This window comes from Lynx canadensis, chromosome B1 (genome assembly GCF_007474595.2).
Source record: "Lynx canadensis isolate LIC74 chromosome B1, mLynCan4.pri.v2, whole genome shotgun sequence".
Taxonomy (NCBI): Eukaryota; Metazoa; Chordata; class Mammalia; order Carnivora; family Felidae; genus Lynx; species Lynx canadensis.
The window spans coordinates 172,833,339-172,848,226 of NC_044306.2; the positions used below are offsets into that span (position 1 = coordinate 172,833,339).

The following is a 14,888-nucleotide window of genomic DNA, read 5'->3' on the forward strand; positions in this document are numbered from 1 at the left end:
TCTATTTACCTCCTCCTTTGAGGAAGTATTTTGAAGTTTTAACTTTCCTGTGCTTTGTTTAAAAAACAGAATCTTTTTTTTTTTTTTTTTTTAATTAAGTAGTCTCCATGCTCATTGTGGGGCTTGAACTCAGAACCCTGAGATTAAGAGTTGCATGCTCTACTGACTGAGCCAGCCAGGTGTGCCCAGAAGCCTAAGTATTTTTAATTGGAAAAAATACGACATTTAAAAATTGTTTATGCATTTTCAAACCTGAAGATATGCTTCAGAATATTCAGGGTAATACCGTTCCTAAGAGTATTTTACAGAAGAACATACCAGGAAATGGAGCTTCCTACTTTGAATGCCATACTTTGCCAAAAATTTTAAACAGATTTTCTTTAATGATTTAGTATTCAGCATTTACTGTGCCTGGTTTTTGTTAGGAATAATAAAGATTGCAAAGTTATTGCCCTCTAATTGAATTTACTGGTCTTTATAAAGAGTCATATATAAGGGGTGCCTGGGTGGCTCAGTTGGTTAAGCTCAGATCATGATCTCACAGTTTGTGAGTTCAAACCCCGCATCAAGCTCTCTGCTGTCAGTGCAGGGCCAGCTTCAGATCTTCTGTCCCCCTCTATCTCTGCCCCTCCCTCTCCCTCGCTCGCTCGCTCTCTAAAACAAACATTTAAAGATATAATGGAATAAAATTTCAAAAAATAATCGTATGTGAGCTCTTGAATTTAAATTTACTTTATTGTTGGGGCGCCTGGGTGGCGCAGTCGGTTAAGCGTCCGACTTCAGCCAGGTCACGATCTCGCGGTCCGTGAGTTCGAGCCCCGCGTCAGGCTCTGTGCTGATGGCTCAGAGCCTGGAGCCTGTTTCCGATTCTGTGTCTCCCTCTCTCTCTGCCCCTCCCCCGTTCATGCTCTGTCTCTCTCTGTCCCAAAAATAAATAAACGTTGAAAAAAAAAAAATTTACTTTATTGTTGACCTAAGGCTATCATGATAAGAATAGTACCCAGATATAATCTTCATACAATAACTATCCCATGAACAAGGATTAAATTGTTGTGTGGCACCTGGCTGGCTCATTCAGTAGAGCCTTCAACTATGGCTCTCAGGGGACTCTGGATCTCAGGGTCATGGGTTTAAGCCCCACGTTGGGCATGAAGCCTACTTTATTAAAAAAAAGAGAGAGAAAGAGAGATGGGGCACCTGGGTGGCTCAGCTGGTTAAGCATCCAAGTCTTGGTTTTGGCTCAGGTCATGATTTCGTGTTTCATGAGATCAAGCCAACTTTTTTTTTTTTTTTAAATAAAAAACATAAAGGGACTCCTGGGTGGCTCAGTCAGTTGAATATCTGATTTGGCTCAGGTCATGATCTCATGGTTGGTGGGGCGGGGTCTGCTTGGGATTCTCTCTCTCTGCTTCTCCCCCTCCCATCCCCACTCCCCACCCCCATCTCTCTCTCTCTCAAAATAAATAAACTTTAAACAAAATAAAAAAGAATTAAATTGCTGTTTGTCACTATACCTAACTTTAGTTGTTTTTGTTTTGATATCTGAAACTTAGTGTTTTTAGCCTTCTTAAAAAGAACTAGTTTTTTCTGGTTTCAGTGAACAGCTTTTCTCATTTCCTTTTCTTTTTTTTTTTTTAATTTTTTTTAATGTTTATTCATTTTTTGATAGAGTGTGAGCAGGGGAGGGGCAGAGAGAGAGGGAGACACAGAATCAGAAGCAGGCTCCAGGCTGTCAGCACAGAGCTGGATGTGGGGCTCGAACTCACAGACTGCAAGATCATGACCTGAGCTGATGTCGGACGCTCAACCAACTGAGCCACCCAGGCGCCCCTCTCATTTCCTTTTCTAATATGTTGCTTTTAATCTGGTATAAATTCAAACACTAGAAAACTAGGCATATTAAGATCATGAGCCTAGTGAGGCTATAGTATATCTTCATGAATAAAGTGAATGAACTTTGGTGCCTAGGCTCTGTAACGATTCTTGTAGCTGCATAAAAGCCTTTGTGGGGGGAAAAAAAAATGAAGGGAGGAAAGAAAAAAGATAATAACTTTCCCTGGAACACATGCCAAAATTGTGACTTCTTTATAGGCACATTTAAGGGGCGCCTGGGTGGCTCAGTTGGTGAAGCGGCCGACTTCGGCTCAGGTCACGATCTCACGGTCCGTGAGTTCGAGCCCCACGTCGGGCTCTGTGCTGACCGCTCAGAGCCTGGAGCCTTCTTCAGATTCTGTGTCTCCCTCTCTCTCTGACCCTCCCCCGTTCATGCTCTGTCTCTCTCGGTCTCAAAAATAAATAAAGGTTAAAAAAAAAAAATTATAGGCACATTTAAGCCATCTGTTCTTTCCTGTGACACTAGTATGAAGGTAAACTTAGAAAAGAAAAAATAATTTTTAAGTGATATTACTTAACAAATTAATAGACTTCAAGGCACCTGAGTGTCTCAGTCAGTTGAGTGGCAGACTCTTAATTTCAGCTCAAGTCATGATCTCATGGTTTGTGAGATCTAGCCGCACATTGGGTTCTGTGCTGAAGTACACAGAGCCTGCTTCTGATTCTCTCTTCCTCTCTCTCTGCCCCTCTCCAGTTCATGTTCACTCTCTCTCAAAATAAATAAATAAACTTGAAAAAAAAAAAGTTTTAAATAATGAACTTCTTGGTCATAGTAAATCATTTTACTTATGTGACATCATTGTGGTTTATTTGTGCGCTGTTCCCAGGATATTTAACAGAAGCATGAAAGGATTCTTAAGTTCTGTGTAGATAAAACTTTCAGGAGTCCATCAGTGTCCACATTAGGTGGACAATTCACTGAATGATATTTTGACAGTATATATACCTATGTGATTTGGACAGTCTTATGGTTCTAAGAAACACAATAGTAGTTTTTTTTTTTAATTTTTTTTTAATGTTTTATTTATTTTTGAGACAGAGCGAGACAGATCATGAATGGGGGAGGGTCAGAGAGAGAGGGAGACACAGAATCTGAAGCAGGTTCCAGGCTCTGAGCTGTCAGCACAGAGCCCGACGCGGGGCTCGAACTCACGGACCATGAGATCATGACCTAAGCCGAAGTCAGATGCTTAACCGACTGAGCCACCCAGGCGCCCCAAGAAACACAATAGTTTTAATTCAAGTGGCAGATTTTTTTCAACGAGGGTAACTTTCTTGAGATCCAGGGTGGAGTGATTTTAGTGAATATTAAGTGCCTAAAATATGCTCTGTACCATTTTGGATGTTTTGGGATCCCAAAAGAAGTCGATTTTATAATAGAGTAGAGAAAGTAGTTCAGTTAATAAACTGGAGCCTTGTTTGCCCTGGACTGTATGAAAAAAAAAAAATAGTGTGTTTTATTTAAAATATGATTTAAGTAATTGAGTTCTGATATTTGCTAGTTCTTAATGTGCCATTGAGTTAAAGCTAGACTTAATGATGTAGTTCATTTAATATGCTTTATTTGAACAACTGATATATATATGCTAGCCCAAATGTAATTGTTATTGTAAGGCACAATGCCTGAGAAGTCTTATTTGGATGGTAAAAATAGACATATTCACTTTAATTTTTTTTTTTTTTTTTGATAGGACTTCTGTAATGACAAGAGTTATATTTCAGAAGAGACCAGAGTGCTTCTGTTAACAGGAAAGGTATTATGTAGTAGATAATTTGGAAATCTTTATTGCATGGGTATATTACTTCTGCTATTCTTAGAAATAACCTTTAAATATCCCATGGATTTTTATGTTCCTGATTCTTAGGGATCATATTGTGAATTATAGCATCTAAGGCATTTGTACTCTCAGGCTTTCTTCTGCGATAAATGACCCTTTTGAATTACAGCCTTGTGTTCTCATCAGTACTTAGTAGGCTTCAAGTTACTTAGAATCCACAAAGCAGATTTTCTTGAAAAGTGTCATAATAAATTTAGATATGTAAGATTGAAAGAAATAATTTTAAAGTATTAATGAGTTAGACAATTAATATTCTATAAAAGTAGCATGACACCTAACATAAAAGAGCAAGAGAAATTTAACTTTTGAGAAAAACAGTGCCTAAACTACTACTATATACATTTAATTGTTTATTCGTAAGATATTTTATTATGTCTTATTTATTATGTACTTCGCATTGTTTCAGGGGCACTTTTCATTTTGATTGAGCAATAAGGAATAATTAATTGCCTGGTTATTTTTAAGTAGAAGTAATGCTTGTGACTTGTATTCAGACAAACCCAATTTTGCAAAATTATCATTTCTAATAAATTTAGGATTTAACTTTCCAAAGTAACAACAATTCCGTGGCTTAAGCTAAACAGTTTCTTTTACATGTGTCTAAATTTATATGAATTCCTTATAGTAAGGTATAAAATAACATACATATGTGTAACTTTTAGCCAAAACCTGCTGGAGTACTAGGTGCAGTAAACAAGCCTTTATCAGCAACAGGAAGAAAACCATATGTTAGAAGCACCGGAGCTGAGACTGGAAGCAACATTAATGTAAATTCAGAGCTGAACCCTTCAACCGGAAACCGATCAAGGCAAGTTTTTTTCTCCAGTTGTTTGTGTTAGTATCACTCACTAATTGGTTCATCTTTTAAAAGTTTGTTTGTTTTTTTTTTTTAACGTTTATATATTTTTTGAGAGACAGAGCACGAGTGGGGGAGGGGCAGAGAGAGAGGAAGACACAGAATCCGAAGCAGGCTCCAGGCTCTGGTACTTGGTTGATCTTTTAATTTTTACCTAAAGCACTATATCACAAAAATGGACTTTAAGAAACATTTGGGTATAAAATAATGGCACTAATGGGGCGCCTGGGAGGCGCAGTCGGTTAAGCATCCGACTTCAGCAGGTCACGATCTCGCGGTCCGTGAGTTCGAGCCCCGTGTCAGGCTCTGTGCTGATGGCTCAGAGCCTGGAGCCTGTTTCCGATTCTGTGTCTCCCTCTCTCTCTGCCCCTCCCTCGTTCATGCTCTGTCTCTCTCTGTCCCAAAAATAAATAAACGTTGAAAAAAAAAAAATTTTTTTTTTAAATAAATAAAATAATGGCACTGAGTTTCAGTATAATTAATGATGGAAATTCAGTGTATTTTTACCTTGTGAAACCATATAACATTCTAAGTGTAAAAAAGTTAAATGGAACAAATGTAAGAATTTCTAATATATTATTACTAATGTATATGGAAATGTTTATATAAGAAAACACAGGAAAACTATGAATATATAACCGTTAAATAAATTGAATTTTTATGCTTTTTAATTTTTAATTCAAATTAATATAGCATGGGTTAAGATAACATTGTTATGACATTTCTAAGGACTAAGAATATTCCATGCTTATTTTAACATGTCACATTTTTACCATGTTAGCTACTACGTAAGAATTTCCACCAGACTCTACTCTTTTTTTTTTTTTTTTTCAACGTTTTTATTTATTTTTGGGACAGAGAGAGACAGAGCATGAACGGGGGAGGGGCAGAGAGAGAGGGAGACACAGAATCGGAAACAGGCTCCAGGCTCCGAGCCATCAGCCCAGAGCCTGACGCGGGGCTCGAACTCACGGACCTCGAGATCGTGACCTGGCTGAAGTCGGACGCTTAACCGACTGCGCCACCCAGGCGCCCCTAGACTCTACTCTTAAAAACACTAGAAATTGAAGCTTTTAAAGATTTGATTCTTACTCCTGAAATTTTAAGTATAAACTCAGTTGGTATTGTTTTAAACACATTTTTAGCAGTAGAACCCCGAAATATAAAGTAAATTAACATGGAACATCTGTGGTTTACAGAAATGGTGGGTCTCCAGATACCTCCCCTCTGGCCTGTTCTTCCAGCCTCCTTCCCTTGCAGAGCATTAAGAACACAGACCAGAGGGGCACCTGACTGACCCTTGATTTCGGGTTTGTAAGTTTCAGCTCCACAGTGGGTGTAGAGACTACTTAAAAAAAAAACCTTAAAAAGAAAAAAAAAAAAAAAAAAGACTGGAAACAACTATACTATACACTCATCTATCACTGTATTTTTGTTTTGTTTTAGGGTTTCCCACACACGAGAGAAAGTCTTAGAATAGTTTTGTTATTTCATTTCTTGATAACTAATCTTTCTTTCGGGTGGTTTTAGGCAGCCATTTGTGTCTTTCATTAGTAAGGTTAAATGGCACCAATAACACCATATAATAGACCAATAGTCTGTAACCACAGAAGATTTGAATTTTGCTAATGTTGCTTCACTTGACTGAGCTTCTGTTTCCTTATTGCTGTAGTGGGAGGGTAAACCTTCTGTCCAAGTGGTGAAATAAAGAAGCTTTGGTTTACTTTTCTTCAACAGGGAACAGAGTTCAGAGGCAGTAGAAACTGGAGTTAGTGAAAATGAAGAGAACCCTGTGAGAATTATTTCTGTCACTCCTGTAAAGAATATTGATCCGGTAAAGAATAAGGTAAATTTTAAAATTTAACAAGTGGATTTCTCCCAGAGATTCCTGTTACAGTTTAATGGTAGAGGTTAAGAAACCCACACTGGACAAGTTAATATATACTACATATTCTACATTTTATATACCACCTCTTGGCTATATTTATTGTGCTTCACTCTCCAGAAAATGAGTCTTCCTATATCCGCTCATTTCAAGAGTTTATGTGGTCACCCATAACAGTATCCTTCTCCCACACTTCTGCTCTCAAAACTTGAAAGACTAGGAATTGAGAGTTTTTGAGATCTTACTTTCCAGAGTTTGTTGGCTCCTGTGATGAGCGTGTACATTATTAACAGCTGCATTCTTCATTGTTGACCTTATAATTAGGGCACCTAATTTTCTTTTCTTTTTTTTTTTTTTTTCTTAATGTTTTTATTTGTTTTGGAGACAGAGAAAAACAGAGCATGAGCAGGGAAGGGGCAGAGAGAGAGGGAAACACAGAATCGGAAGCAGGCTCCAGGCTCTGAGCCATCAGCACAGAGTCCAACACGGGGCTCGAACTCACAGACTGTGAGATCATGCCCTGGGCTGAAGTCGGACGCTCAACCGACTGAGCCACCCAGGCGCCCCAGGGCACCTAATTTTCTTAACAGTTGTAGCAGGAGAGAAACATTGGTAGGAAAATCAGACCTGGCTCTGCCACTCACTAGCTGTGTGTTTACTTAGGCAGATTGCTTGACTTCTCTGGGCTTCCATTTAAACTGTAGAACGAAATTGATAACTTACCTCAGTAGGAGTGGCATGGAAATACTATTGTTTCTTTTCCCACAGAATCATTCTTGACACATTTACTTTTTATTGCCCACCATACACACATCACACACACACACACACACACACACACACACACACACACAGAGTATTCTTCAAATGTTTTAGGAATCCCTCTCAGGTACATAAAATACAGGGCTGTACAGTTATTCCACAATAACTGAACTATCCCACTCAAGCTGAATAGATGAGGATGCATTTTTAGATCAGTCACTATTCAACCTCTTCCTATTTATTATCAGAACTTCAGTTTTTCAGTAGATTCAGATAACAGGGAGCCTCTCACTGTCAGAACTCTTGGAATTCAGAAGCCAACAGACTTAAGTATTGTGGAGTTCTTGTTAGAATTAAACAGTCTTGAGACTTACATGCAAAAGTGCATATTGCCACAGACATCCATTTAAACATACTTACCATGTGTATTAAGAGGTGGTATAGGAATAAATATTTATTTTTAAGTTTATTTATTTATTTTTGAGAGAAGGAGAGAGGGCACAAGTGGGGAAGGAGCAGAGAGAGAGAGGGAGACAGAATCTGAAGCAGGCTCTGAGATGCCAGCGCAGAACCCGACACAGAGCTCGAACTCACGAACTGTGAGATCATGACCTGAGCTGAAGTTGAACACTTAAGCAATGAATCACCCAGGCGCCCCAACATCAAATTCTGTGTAAGATACAAATTGATGTTATATGTCGATTATACTTTATAATGGAAAAAGATAGGGTTGCCTGGGTGGCTCAGTTGGTTAAATGTCCAACTTCCGCTCAGGTCATGATCTCATGGTTCACGGGTTCAAGCTCGCGTCAAGCTCTCTCTTGTCACCACAGAGCCCGCTTCAGATCCTCTGCCCCTCTCCCACTTGCATGAGCATGTGTGCTCTCAAAAATAAATGAACATTTAGGGGCGCCTGGGTGCCCTATCAATTAAGCATCCAACTCTTGATTTCAGCTCAGTTCATGATCTCACAGTTCATGAGTTCAAGCCCCACATCAGGCTCCACACTGGCAGTGCAGAGCCTGCTTGGGATTGTCTCTCTCCCTTTCTCTGCCCCTTCTCTCTCTCTCTGTCTCTGTCTCTCTCTTTCTTTCTATCTCTCAAAATAAATCTTAAAAAAAAATTTTAATAAACATTTTTTAAAAATAGAAACAGTAAACAACATTTAAATTCTAATTTTTGAGAAGCCAAAATGTTACTTTCTAATTAATCTATGATGCTATATTGTTCCAAACCCTTATTTTAACTTTTTCACACTTCCAAAGAATGTTTTAACAAACTTGCTGTCACCTTGAACACACAGGGCTTGTATTTTGACAAAACTTAATCACCTACCAGTCAGATCTCCCATAAGTTGATGTTATTTCTTTCCGGGGGGTCTGAGTCAAAAGTCTTGTAGTCTCAAAAAACTATCTTGTTGGTATACTAAAAGAAGATAAAGATCTAAGAGAGTGTTTCTTGCTAACCCAATTTTTCAAAGAAATTAATGCATAAACCAATTTATTATGTATATAAAAATTATCCAGCAAACTATGCATGTCAACAAATCAGGAAATTTTCTCCTGTTATTTACTCTGAGAGGAAAATCAAATTATAATATGAAAGATGAGTAAGGGAGGTAGTTAAAAGAAGCAAGACTGATCCCATGGATTCAGGCAGGCGATGCTGCCGGTATTCCTCTTTAGGAGTCTTCATTTTCTGTATACCTATGGCTGACCAATGGATTTCCTCTTTCATTTGCCTTTTATATGAGTTCTTTAGACATATGCACATAATGTTCATAAATATGTAAATACAGTGATGTAGAGAGTCATGTAGTTATGAGAGAGGGTACAGGATGGCAGAGAGAGGGGGAGATAGAGAATCCCAAGCAGGCTGTGCACCAGCAGCACAGAGCCCAGTGTGGCATTCAGACTCACAGACCGTGATATCATGACCTGAGCCAAAATCAAGAACCAGTCTCTTAACCAATTGAGCCACCAGGTGCCCCAAGTCGCGTACATGATTTTTAATGCAGTATTTGTTTCCTTTTAAAAAGCCTAATCTTTGTTAATTTTTTTCTTGTCTTATCATTTTCATGTGTGTGTATATACATTAAATATTTCCCCTTTTTTTGCCACTACAATGTTGCCTTAAATAGTAAATGTGCATTAAATATATACTGATAATTTTATTTCTATGGGCTTAATTCCTAGCAGTGGGATTGCTGAGTCAAAGAGTAAAGTGTATTATAGATTAGATATTTCCATATTGCTTCCTTGAAAAAGTGGAACACTTGACATTGCTACCCAGCAGGGTGTTGACCCAACTCAACTTCTCATGCTGTAGTAGTTTTAACCTTGTTAGTATTCTTGCTCTCTTCCAGTCCAGTCACCATATAGCAGCCAATTTGATCTTTTTAAAATGTAATTTGAATTATGTTTGTCCTGTCTTGAAAGTCCTTCAGTGACTTTCATTAGCACTTAGAATGAAATCAAATTTCTTAACCTGTCCTGTAAGGCATTCATGATCTGGTCCATGCTTGCTTCTCCTACCTTGTCCCATACCACTCTCCCATCACTCCTTATGGTCCAAGTTCCTTATATCTTCCAAGCTCTTTCCCTCTTTTCTCTGTGTACAATCCTTCACTTTTCACTTGATGAATGTCCTGCTTTGATACTGTTTTAAAAATATTCCTGGGGGTGGGGTGCTTGGGTGGCCCAGTTGGTTAAGTGTCTGACTTTGTCTCAGGTTGTGATCTCATGGTTTGTGAGTTTGAGCCCTGCATCAGGCCCTCTGCTCTCAGCACAGATTTTGCTTCAAATCCTCTGCCCCTCTCTCTCTGCCTCTCCCTCACTCCCACTCTCTCTCTCTTTCAAAAATAAAAAATAAAATACATTTTAAAATGGGAGTTTATTACTTTAACATTTTAGAGGATTTAATATATATATTTGGTAAACAAAAAAAAATTTTTTTCAGAAAAAAGTAGGTTAAGGATTGCAGCAAAAATGACAAAAATTAGAATGTGTAAGTGGAGTGAGAAATTGAAGAACTTCATGGCACAGAACTACAGAAATTTGATGCATCATAAAGAAAATAGCATATTCGGGGCACCTGGGTGGCTCAGTCGGTTGAGCGTCCGGCTTCGGCTCAGGTCATGATCTCCGTCTGTGAGTTTAAGCCCCGCGTCGGGCTCTGTGCTGATAGCTCAGAGCCTGGAGCCTGCTTCAGATTCTGTGTCCCCCTCTCTCTCTGCCCCTCCCCCACTCATGCTCTGTCTCTCTCTGTCTCAGAAATAAACATTAAAAAAAAATTTTAAAAAAAGAAAATAACATTCAATTATGAAAACATGCTCTCCTTTTTAAAAAGTGATAAATTTAGAATATACCATTGATTGGGGTACCGGGGTGGCTCAGTCAGTTAAGTGGCCGACTAGGGCTCAGGTCATGACTAGCAGTTTTTGAGTTCAGGCCCTGCCTTGGGCTCTCTACTCTCCATGCAGAGGCCGCTTTGAATCCTCTGTCTTCCTCTTTCTGTGCCCCTTCCTCCACTCATATTCTGTCTCTCTCTCTCTCTCTCTCCCCCTTCCCCTCTCCCCCTTTCCCCCTCTCTCTCTCCCTCTCAAAAATAACATTAAAAGGGGGAGGGTCGCCTGAGTGGCTCAGTCAGCTCAAGTCTCAGGGTTCATGGGTTGGAGCCCCACATCCGGCTCCATGCTGAGAGCATGGAGCCAGCTTGGGATTCTTTTTCTCCCCCTCTCTCCCCCTCTCCCCCACTCAAATAAATAAACAAACAAACTTAAAAAAAAAAAAAAAACATACCAAGTTAAAAAGACCTTTTTGGGGCACCTGGGTGGCTTAGTTAAGTATCCGACTTCAGCTCAGGTCATGATCTCCTGGTCCGTGAGTTCGGACCCTGCATTGGGCTATATGCTGACAGCTCAGAGCCTGGACCCTGCTTCAGGTTCTGTGTCTCACACTCTCTCTACCTCTACCCGACTCATGTTTGCAAGTGCGCGCGCGCTCTCTCTCTCTCTCTCTCTCTCTAATAAATGTTAAAAAGGAAAAAATTTTTAAGAAGACCTTTTCCTTTAGAATGAGGGTGATAGCAAAACCAAGTAGATTTTCTCCGCTTTATATATACCATCTGTGCATATTATTTAATAAGCATTTATTGTGTACAGTATATGTGCCAAGTACCATGGTGGGCACTGCTCTCAGGCCCTGCCCTCAAGGAGTTTACATTCCTCAAGGGATATAAGCAATGGATTAGAAGCCTTGGAATTAAGAGTGGCTTAGTTGATGAAGTGTCCAACTCTTGATCTCAGCTCAGGTCTTGATCTCAGGGTGGTGAGTTTGGGCCCCACATTGGGCTTCACACTGGGTATGGAACTTACTTAAAAAAAAAAAAGCCATAAGGGGCGCCTGGGTGGCGCAGTCGGTTAAGCGTCCGACTTCAGCCAGGTCACGATCTCACGGTCCGTGAGTTCGAGCCCCGCATCGGGCTCTGGGCTGATGGCTCAGAGCCTGGAGCCTGTTTCCGATTCTGTGTCTCCCTCTCTCTCTGCCCCTCCCCCGTTCATGCTCTGTCTCTCTCTGTCCCAAAAATAAATAAACGTTGAAAAAAAAAAAAAAAGCCATGGAATTCCAGCTCCTTTTGAATATTTTCAAAATACTTCTTTCTAGTATAGATCATTGCTATTTAAGGAACTTGTGTTTATAGAATTGTTTTGTGCTCTCTTAGGAAATTAATTCTGATCAGACTACCCAGGGCAACATCAGCAGTGACCGAGGAAAGAAAAGAACAGTAACCGCAGCTGGTGCAGAGAATATTCAACAAAAAACAGATGAGAAAGTAGATGAATCAGGACCACCTGCCCCTTCAAAACCCAGGAGAGGACGTCGACCGAAGTCTGAATCTCAGGGCAATGCAACCAAAAATGATGATATAAATAAACCTCTTGGCAAAGGAAGAAAGAGAGCTGCAGTCAGTCAGGAAAGCCCTGGGGGTCTGGAAGCAGGTAATGCCAAAGCACCCAAACTGCAAGACATAGCCAAAAAGGCAACACCAGCAGAGAGACAAATTGACTTACAAAGGTAATGTACACCATTCTTTCTGAACTTTGAGTTTAGACATTTTATTTTATTCTTAGTATGTGCCAATCACCCCCAAACACCTAGGCACTTGGGAATGAAAACTGCCCTTGGTTTTCCTGAGTAGGTTATAATGGCATTTGCTCTTACCTCATAACCTCCAGGATACCAATTTGAAGAGAGATCTCCTTTTTCCCTTTGGTTAATTTTTTAAAATTATTTTTGGGGCGCCTGGGTGGCTCGGTCGGTTGGGCGGCCAACTTCGGCTCAGGTCATGATCTCGCGGTCCGTGAGTTTGAGCCCCGCGTCGGGCTCTATGCTGACAGCTCAGAGCCTGGAGCCTGTTTCAGATTCTGTGTCTCCCTCTCTCTCTGCCCCTCTCCTGCTGGCGCTCTGTCTCTCTCTGTCTCAAAAATAAACGTTAAAAAAAGAATTATTTTTATCTTTTTTTTTTTTTTAATGTTTATTTTATTTTTGAGAGAGAGAGAGCATGTGCGTAGGGGGGCGGAAGAGGGGGTGGGAGACAGAAGATCCAAAGCAGGCTGCACACTGACAGCAGAGAGCTCGATGTGGCGCTTGAACCTACGAACCGTGAGATGACCTGAGCCGAAGTTGATGCTTTGTTTTTTTTTTTTTTTTAGAAGTTTATTTATTTTGAGAGAGAGAGAAACAGTGTGAGTGGGGGAGGGGTGGAGAGAGAGACAGAGACTCTCAAGCAGGCTCTCTGCTGCTAGCACAGAGCCTGAGGCTGGGCTTGAACCCACAAAACCATGAGATCGTGGCCTGGACCGAAATCAAGAGTCAGACACACCAGCACTTTTTTTTTTTTTTTTTTTAATGTTTATTTATTTTGAGAGAGAGAGTGTGTGGGCAGGGGTGGGAGGACTGGCAGAGAGAGAGGGAAAGAGGGAGAATCCCAAGTAGGCTCCATACCCAGCCAGATGCAGGGCTCAGTCTTATCACCAAGAGATCGTGACCTGAGCCAAAATCAAGAATTGGATGCTTAACGGACTAAGCCAACCAGGTACACCTCCTTTGATTAATTTTTAATTAGGATATCATGTTTTAATAATTCTTGTTAGCAAGGACAATATTAAGTTTTGCTTGGTATCCTTCACATAACTACATGGGCTTTACTTAATATAAAGGGCTGCCTTTTGGGTAAAAAAGTCTCAGAATGGAGAAGACAGAAGTCATGACACACAAACAGGTATTTCCTGCTCTTTAATTCCTCTTGTTACAATTAATTTTAATATAAGTCAACAACTTACCTTTTCCCTCACTTTCCACTGAAACAACCTCACTCTCACTGAAACAGCTGTTCATCTTTGCTCATTCTTGGGCTGGGACTTCAGCTTTTCTCCCCTGTAATGGTGGTGTTTCAGCTGGAGTTCCAAAAGTTGGCTCCTTTCATATTTGGTGTCCTGTTAGAACTTAGCCCTACCCCCCTTCTTTTTTCCTTGTATACTGGTACCTAACTCAGCTCCCCTTGAATTAGACTGTAAGCTTCTTAATTCCTTCTAGGAAAGAAACAGTTTTGATCATCTCAGGATACCCTACCATCCTGCTTCAGTATTTTCATAAAGTACCGTATTGCCTGCAGCATGTGTGTTTACAAATACATTTTTTAAGTTACCATTCATGAAATTTGAAGTTTGGAGCTGTTAAATTTTCCTATATTTTATCTGCCTCTAGATAGCATCTCATAGTAGCAGATCCAGGCCCAAACCTGATCTAAGTAATGAGTGTTTCTCCTACTCCTTTTTAGTTTTATGGACTAATAAATACAGCAATGAAAGATACTGGGGGCAAATTTAGCATTTTTCTCCTCAGATCTGCACCTTTGACCTAGAACATGTTTATAACCTCAGCCTCCTCTTTGTCATCAGTAAGACAGTATAATAATACGTTCTTCAAAGGACTGTCCTAAAAATTAAATAGATTAATAAGCATAAAGTACTTAGCAAAGTGCCTTTCATAGTGAGTAAATGCTCAGTAATTGTTGTAACCATTTTTAATTATTTAATTCTAGTTTCTCTGTCCCTTACTATACTTTTCAGTCATACAAAAGTTGAACAGTTTCCCTCAAGATTGCCAAGAGTTTTCTGAAGGGTTTCTGAAATTCTGTTCTAGCTGTTCCATTACACTGTGATGTGATCATCACATCATTACATTACATCCATTACACTGTGTGTGATCATCACACACAGGCCACTTGAGCCACCTGACTTACCTGTCATTAACTATCCTTTTGCCTTCTAACCAAAACATCCAGGTACATATTTAGTCCCTGAAAACACTGTCGGTAGCATCCAGACCTTGTCTCTGATTAGGGCATTATAAAACCCATTGCTACACGTATGCTGCACCATGTGTGCCCCAATATCATTAAACAAACCAACAAAAATGGCTTATTTGCCAGAGACTGGTCTTGATTTAAAAATAGTATTGAGCCTTATTCAAAAACTAAAAATGTCTTGAGTGATAAAGCACCTTAGAAATCTCAAGTATGCTGGTTAGTAGGTCACAGGGGGCATGTGTTAGCCAAAACACAGAGTTCTGTGATGATTCTGTATTCTCAG

At 39.8% G+C, this 14,888-nt stretch overlaps 1 protein-coding gene across 1 annotated transcript in view; it reads left to right on the forward strand.

Annotated features, from left to right (window-relative positions):
- The window catches only part of PDS5A (PDS5 cohesin associated factor A), a 130,590-nt gene extending 118,277 nt beyond the window's left edge, over positions 1 to 12,313 (forward strand). The window contains 4 exon segments of the mRNA XM_030314000.1: positions 3,585 to 3,647; positions 4,394 to 4,539; positions 6,325 to 6,433; positions 11,957 to 12,313. Coding sequence (XP_030169860.1) covers positions 3,585 to 3,647; positions 4,394 to 4,539; positions 6,325 to 6,433; positions 11,957 to 12,313 — 675 coding nt within the window.
- Positions 12,314 to 14,888: the final 2,575 nt, after the last annotated feature.